General features: G+C 45.7%; 1 protein-coding gene across 1 annotated transcript; it reads right to left on the bottom strand.

The window, feature by feature from the left end:
* Positions 1-6641: 6641 nt before the first annotated feature.
* On the bottom strand, positions 6642-7519 carry LOC119297518. Its single transcript, XM_037575278.1, has 2 exons — positions 7235-7519; positions 6642-7016 (listed from the first exon to the last, which is right to left on the bottom strand). The coding sequence occupies exons 1-2, from the start codon at positions 7512-7514 to the stop codon at positions 6787-6789; spliced, it is 510 nt and encodes a 169-aa protein (XP_037431175.1). The 5' UTR covers positions 7515-7519; the 3' UTR covers positions 6642-6786.
* Positions 7520-7726: the final 207 nt, after the last annotated feature.

Raw genomic sequence — 7726 nt, 5'->3', positions numbered from 1 at the left:
TTGGGCGTCCTTGCATTGACCTCAGGATGGCTGCAAAGTAGAAGAAGAAGAAGCCTGCTATGGCCGAACCCGATGCACCAAGGCAGGAAGTTGATCCCATTGTCTTCCCAACCAGCATGACTGGCTCGAAGCCAAAAGCCAGGTCCACCGCTTCTGAACTGAAAAAGACGAGGACTGCTGAGGCTGAAGCCAGAAAGAGGAAACATTCTGAAGCCTCTGCTGCTGCTCCCTCCAAAAAGAAGCGGAAGACCAAGAAGGAACATGCTGCTCCCACAGAGCCCTTAATTATTGAACCCATCTCCATGGTTCGCCCTGACGCTGAACATCAAGAGCGCCCACTGACTGTCCATGAGCCTGCTTCCACAGAGGCTCATGAAGCTGAAGACTTTTCAGCAGCTGATCCCACCGCTGCTGAAGACATTGGTCACCATGACCATGTTGAAGATGATGCAGTTCTTCCTCAGATCGAGCACCAACAGGTATCATCGCCTGTGCTAACGCATAGCGAACTCATCAGCATTGGTCGTCCTCTGACGCCAATTGCTCAGGATGCATCATGGGCTGATCACCCACAAGCACAAGAGGAAAATGACTTTGAGGCCCAGCCAACTCCGACTCCACAGGCGTCGCCAGCGTTACGCAGGCTTCGCAAAGGACCAAGGCCTCAAGTCTCCAAGTCTGAAGCTAAAACTGCTGAAGACATTCCGGCTGCATCAGCCGGTGACACCCAAGGAGAAGCAAGAGTTGCTACAGCCCCGTCTCACCAAGAAGCTGTTCTCGAGGAGAACGTGATTGTGACCGACCCTCCAGCTCATCAAGTGGAGGATGAAAATCTTGAGGCTGCCCCCGAAGCCACTGACGTTGTCATGACTGAAGCAAATGTGGAGCCTCCACCAACCCAAGAAGAAGAAGTTAGCGAAGCCAATGATGCCACTGCTTCTGTTCCTGCGCCTGCTGCCGGTCCTTAATTTGACTATCATATTGAGCACAGGCCTCAGGTACAGAAGCCAATGCCAAGACTGCCCAGGTTTCCAGGTCCTGCAATGGCACCTGGATCCTTCAATATCAACGGCTTCAAAGCTGACAACACTTTCTTCAACAGCTCCAAGAACCCCTACTCAAGGGAAAGAATATCTTCTGATCGGTTCTGGAGCTACCCGCAGCGAAGCTATTACTCCTGCATTTTGTACAATCAAGGTCGCATCTTCCCACATATGCGTTTTGACACCGAAGCAATAGCTGGTCTGCCCTGTCTGGAAGAAGCTCTAGACTGCTTCAAAGAGGTTGGATTGTTGCCCTTCATCACCGACCAAGAGCACTGGAACGAAGAGTTGCTGCTCCAGTTCTATGCCACACTTCACATCCGTGGTTACAACAGAGATCCGAAGACTTGGGTCCTTGAGTGGATGACAGGAAATGTTCATCATGAAGCCAAAGCCTTTGATATCATTGAGCTCACTGGTCTGCCCACTCCTGGAGAACTCTATGAACCTGGATGTCAACATCATAGTGAAGCTATGGGGAGCATCTTTCAAAAGCCTGAACCAAACATGAGTCAGATGCTCAGTATGATGAAGCCTTTGCCACAAGACGCTGAATATCCTAAGGAGTTCCTTGTTGAAGACCTGGAGTATCTGCCAAGGACCATCTATCATATTTTAAGGCGAACTCTCTGGCCCATCAAAGGACATTCCCCATATGCAAAGCTGGAAGGTGCAATGAAGACTTTGGTCTTCTATATTATTCATGGCAAATGCTTCAATGCATAAGACTTCTTCATTCGTCAACTTGCTGCATCAGGCTCTGATCTGTTTGGCTTGAAGTTCTATGCTCCATGGATAATGCGGCTGATCAAACTCCACTCAGCTATCTCATATCAGCCCTCTGCTTGCAATCATCGGATCTTTATGCCTGATGTGGATATGTCCGTTGAAGCCATTTATCCTGAGCCTGCCAAGGAACCTATTAGTCTTCAGAATGCGAAGCATCAAAGTTTCTCACAGAACATTGAAGGAGTTGAAGCCTTCACTCGTGTTTATCCTCTGGCTGGAACTACACGTGCACCTCATCGTGCCCTTATTGAAGACACTGAAAGCACTATTGCCCAGCGGCCCAAGAAGCGATCTCGTGTTCTCAATGACCGAGAGCTTCTGGTTGCTCTTCATCAGAAACAGGATAGGCATCATGACTGGCTGAAGCGCCAAATGCACAGCCTCTTGGTGGATGTCAATCGCATTCGCAACCTTGCCACATAGAATGCTTTTGTTGCCCATGAAACTTGTCGGCGTACATGGAAAGGGCTGACGCTTATGTGCTCTGAAGATGATCTTCAAGAGGATGGCTTCTCTGAACGCTTCAAGTTTGACTCCACAACTCCCCGAAGGGCAGTGCTGCGACGAACACCATCCCTTGAAGACTCTGAGTTCTCTTCCTCTGCGGCAACTATGAATGCCAGAGTGATTGAGGACGAAGACGATGCCACTTCACCGCCCCCTCCTTCAGCATGCTTCGACACTGCTCCAAGTTCTTCTACACCGCCAAACACCACCGACGACCCTGCTGCTTCACCTACTCTTCGTGGGAACGAGTAGATGCTCTATGTCTTCAAACCTTTTTGGTCCTCACTAACAAAAAGGGGAGAAGCATATGCGTTTGATAGTCTTCAAGCGGGTCAATATGGGCGGTTAATTTATGTTTTGCCTAGTGTTTACAACTCTCATTTTGATACATTTGGTTCTTTGAGTTGTAACACTTAAACTCAATGGTCGTCTGCCACTTATTTGCTATTTTGCGATGCGATGATAAATTCCGCATGTGCGACGATAAATTCCGCACTTAGATCATTTGCAGACGTCCATTTTCCATTATGCATGTCATTATCTTCACATACCTTTACATGCATGATGGATTGTCATCATAAGCTGAAGAGGATCTCCACAAGTACAACCTGCCATGTGCATTTGCATTCCAAAAGCAAATTACTTATATGCACGTCTTCAGGGGGAGCCCTTACAACTTATGAAGACAATTCCTTATCCTTTACAATCTCACATATTATATTCCGCGTTAAAAACTTCAACTAGTTTGTCATCAATCACCAAAAAGGGGGAGATTGTAAGTGCATCTAGTGCCACCCCTAGTTGGTTTTGGAGTATTGACGACAAACCTAGTTGAGGGACTAATATTTTTGTGAGAATTGCAGGATAACACAGGTAGAATTCCCTCATTGATTCAGTTTTCCTACCAGAGATGACCCCTAAAAATGTATGAAGACATTGATGTCGAAGGTGGTATGTGAAGACATTCACATTGAAGACTATGACAAGAGAATACATTGCATGAAGACTATGGAGCGCGAAGATTTAGATCTTTCATTGTTCTTTTTCTTCTTTGTTGAGTCATAGGAACCACCGTACTGTTAAGTGGGGTCCAAGAGAACCAGCCAGAATGACTGAAGTGATGCTTAACCAAAACCTATGTCTTCGAGTGAAGACTATGAGAGCGAATCTTGTCCAGAGTCGGACAAGTCAGCTTTGCTTGTAGCCCAAGTAAAGTTGCCGTGTGTGTTTGAAATCTAACCGTTGGAACACGTGTCAGTTCCTTAGTGACCTAGGGTCATTTCGGACAAATCAGTTTGGGTTGCCTAGTGGCTATAAATAGCCAACCCCCTACAACCATAAACGGTTGGCTGCTCAGAGTTAAAGTACGGCTTTTGTCGTTTGAGAGCAACCCACCTCGAAGCATTTGAGAGAGAATTCCTTGCAAGGATAAAGCCCTAAACACCCAGAGCCAAAGAGTGTTAGGCATCACTTAAGTCTTCTTGTCTGTGTGATCTGAAGACTTATTACACTTGAGGACTGTGAATCCTCTAGCCGGTTAGTCGTCGCGTTCTGAGCATCCAAGAGCCATTGTGGATCGCCGGTGAACAAAGTCTGTGAAGGTTTGGGAGTCTACCTTGAAGACTTACCAGAGTGATTGAGCGAGGTCTGTGTGACCTTAGCTCAAGGGGAATACGGTGAGGACTGGGTGTCCTGAGCTGCGTGTTCAGGACTGGGTGTCCGGGACTGTGTGTCCTCAGGTTTAAATACCTAGCCGCCCCAACCAGACGTACAGTTGTCACAGCAACTGGAACTGGTCCAACAAATCATTGTCTTCAACGAGTCACTGGTTTCATTCCTTCCTTCCCTTTACTTACTGTTGGTCCTTGTGAAGTCATTGTATGATTGCATTATATTCTGTCTTCACTGAGTGACTGCGTGTTCTGATTGGCTTCATAATATCTTCCTACCCGATCCTGACTACCTTGCTACTGTTAGTCATTGCGCTTTCACTTCACTGAATATTTGACTATGGTTTGCCTAGTGTAGTCTACCTTCCGCTGCATGATAATAGGCTTGCTTATATTGTTTGGTTTTGAAACTCCCATGTTTTGAAGACTCTCATAAAAATCGCCTATTCACCCCCCTTCTAGTCGATATAACGCACTTTTACTATGTGATCAGAGATCTTATGAAGTAGGACTTGAGAAAACAAACCTTTGCAGCCGGAGAGAATAATTAATAAATTCATTCCGCCGAAAATCCAGCTCTCTCGCTAATACTATTATGACATGTTGATTAATTTTTAAGTGTTTCATTTACTATGAAAGTGAAGACGTCCTCCTACAGGGTAGTCTTTAAAAAACACACCGATATGATCTAGACTGTTAGTTATAGTCTGTGAAATCGGGTAATCTCTAGTAAGCCCATGAAATGCTAGGAGTATGACTTATACGCTCCACCCCACGGGGTAGCCCTGGCAGCCATGTACTTGTAAGGATATTCAGTGAAGCTTGTTCGCGCAAGACTAACAATTCAAGGCATAGTTAATTGTTTAATTGCGGATAAGTGCAACTGCTTGTTTAGGTGAAGTTCATCCTTAAACGATCCCTACTGATCTACAGTTACCTAATACAATACAATTGGAACAAATGCAATCCAATGTGCCTATGAGATCTGATGGGGGGTTGTTAGATTTATGGGACTCCGTCCACTAAATATTATACCTCGGCCAATCTCGAAGGTGCATCTCCTGAACTGAATTTTTAAAATTGATCCTAGTATTTTACTTACGAAAGCGTCTTTATGTTGTATAATATTATAAAGGGTTGGATATTGTATGCTCAGTGGCCTCTGCCCTAGCCCTGTATCTTCCCAAAACCTAGTAGTATTAACGTTCTCTACGATGAAGTTGGTTCTATTGAAAAAGGCACCATTTGTTTGCATTAGCCTCTTCCAAAAAAGTGAATCGTTCGGCTGCGACATTACTTGTGCAAGGGGCTTGGATTGTAAATACTTGTTATGCAATAACTGTATCCACACACCCTCCTCCTCTAGATAGCATGTATAGCCATTTATTGAATAGGCACTTGTTCTTTAACTCAAGGTTTTTAATGCCTAAACTCCCTTGGTCATTCAGCCTACAAATTATATCCCACTTGGCCAACCTGTGCTTGGCTTTAGTCTCATCGCTTTGCCAGAAAAACATTGACCGATAAAAATCCAACATTTTTCTTACTCCCCATATGTACTTCAAAGAAGAGCAATAGGAACATCGGCATATTTGTAAGCATGAAATTTATCAGAATTAGCTGACCCTCATAAGACATAAGCTTGCTCTTCAAGCAACTTAGTTTCTTCTCAAATCGATCCTCTATGCACTTTCATTCTTTGTTGGCCAGTTTTCGGTGATGAATTGGGATTCCTTGATAACTAAACGAAAGAGACCCCAACTCGCACCCAAACAATTGTATATAATGTTCCCTTTCCTCCTTGGTGTGCCCAAAACAGGACAGTTCACTCTTATTGAAATTGATTTTCAAGCCAGACAATTTTTTGCAAAGACACAAAACCAGTTTCATGTTTTTAGCATTTACCATATCATGTTCCATAAAAATAATTGTATCATCTACATGTTGTACTATGGATACCCCATCGTCTACAAGATGAGGGATGGGCCAACTCACCTGACCGTCCTCTTTGGCTCGACCAATGAGAGCCGCCAACATATCAACAACGATATTAAATAGGATAGAAAAACATCGGATCCTCTTGTCTCAATCCCTTTTATGTCTGAAAGTAATGACATATGTCATCATTTACCTTGATCCTTACATTGCCTTTTTGTATAAATGATTCGACCTGCTTCCTCCAGGCCGCATCAAAACCCTTCATACACAAAGCCTGTTGCAAAAATGATCATTTAACTTTATCGTAAGCCTTTTCGACGTCCATTTTGAAGATAACTCCATTTAATTTCTTTGAGTGAATTTCATGCAAGGTTTCATGAAAAACGAACACACTCTCCAGGATATGTCGTCCCGGCATGAAAGCCATCTAAGTCGGTTGCATCACAGTGTGCGCATTCTGTTTGATATGATGACATGGATCGTGTTAGATGTATTTTATGGTTTTATGCACCTACGACCATGTTCGTGAAGCCATGAAGACTTCATTGTATGCAAAAAAATTCTTTCTGGAAAAGAAGGCTAAACCCTGGCCTCTGCATCAATTGATGCATACAACCATCTTTATTAACTATTTCACAAATATTTGACTAGAAAATACCTCAAGACTTTATTGTCTGCAAATGGTCAACCTCTGGTTCATATTCACTTATTCAGTAAGCTTCACTTATCATTTTTAGTTTCAACATTACGTAGAAGCAACTTTACACAGTTAATTTGGAACACAGAAATTCCTCCCGAATTACAGTCTCTAGCTTATCAGAACATATGGCGAATCGTGGCTAGAAGAGAGTGAAGCCATCGTCGTAGGAGACGTGGTGCCCACGGCGGCACGACGGCGCCTCCTCGTCCCGCTCCTGGCAGCAGCTCCACCTTCCCTTCCAGTTGGCACGGCCGGTGTTGGGGCGGTCGCCACGGTCGTTCCACCGGTAGACGATGACCCCGCTCTTGTCGCTCCACTCGCCGTCGATCCCTTGGTGCGGCGGCGACAGCGAAAACAGCCCCTTCTCACCTGCAACACAAACACGCATATGTCCACTCTCAAACGGGCCTCGGGAAGCTCCTCCGGCCTATAGTTTTGCATAGGCTGCTGCAGTCGTATGCATGGGCAAGGACGTTCGTGGTACACAACACGCACAGAGTCGCAAGCCCAACCGCAACCTGAAGATATTTTGCAACTAGTGTACTGTAGTGTGATGCAGCAGTCAGTGGTGCTAATACGATACCTACCGGTGATGTGACCATGGAAGGCGCAGGCAGCAGCGGAGTTCTCCTCGTCCAAGTACAGGACGCCGCACCTCAGGCATCGTTTCCTCTGCTCCTTCCTAGCCTTTGCTTCCTCCTCTGTCGTCGCTCCTGCTGCGGGAGCATCGCCTCCGGTGGTCGCGCAGATCTGCCCGCGGTGCCGCCACGGGGCAGCGGCAGCGGCGGCATTATGGCGCGAAGGACCGAGCGGTGGCAGGGACAGCTTGGGCGTTGAGAGGGTCGGGGTGGGAAAGGTACTCGCCATGGCCTCACGCCTGAGACTGAGAGGATGTGCAGTTTGTCACTTGCAACGTGAAAAGTATATTAGGACCAATGTTGGCGATATCGCTTATCGGGAATTTATCGATCGACCCATGATAAGGGGTAAATCGGCCAGTTTATCGGCATATCGGCCGATTTATCGCCATATCAGTTGATTTATCGGTCAATTTATCTTATCGGCTAGACAATGATAAG

Source organism: Triticum dicoccoides, chromosome 5A (assembly GCF_002162155.2).
Source record: "Triticum dicoccoides isolate Atlit2015 ecotype Zavitan chromosome 5A, WEW_v2.0, whole genome shotgun sequence".
Lineage (NCBI taxonomy): Eukaryota > Viridiplantae > Streptophyta > Magnoliopsida > Poales > Poaceae > Triticum > Triticum dicoccoides.
The sequence above is the reverse complement of the archived record's forward strand: the minus strand, read 5'-3'. Positions and strand labels throughout refer to the sequence as shown.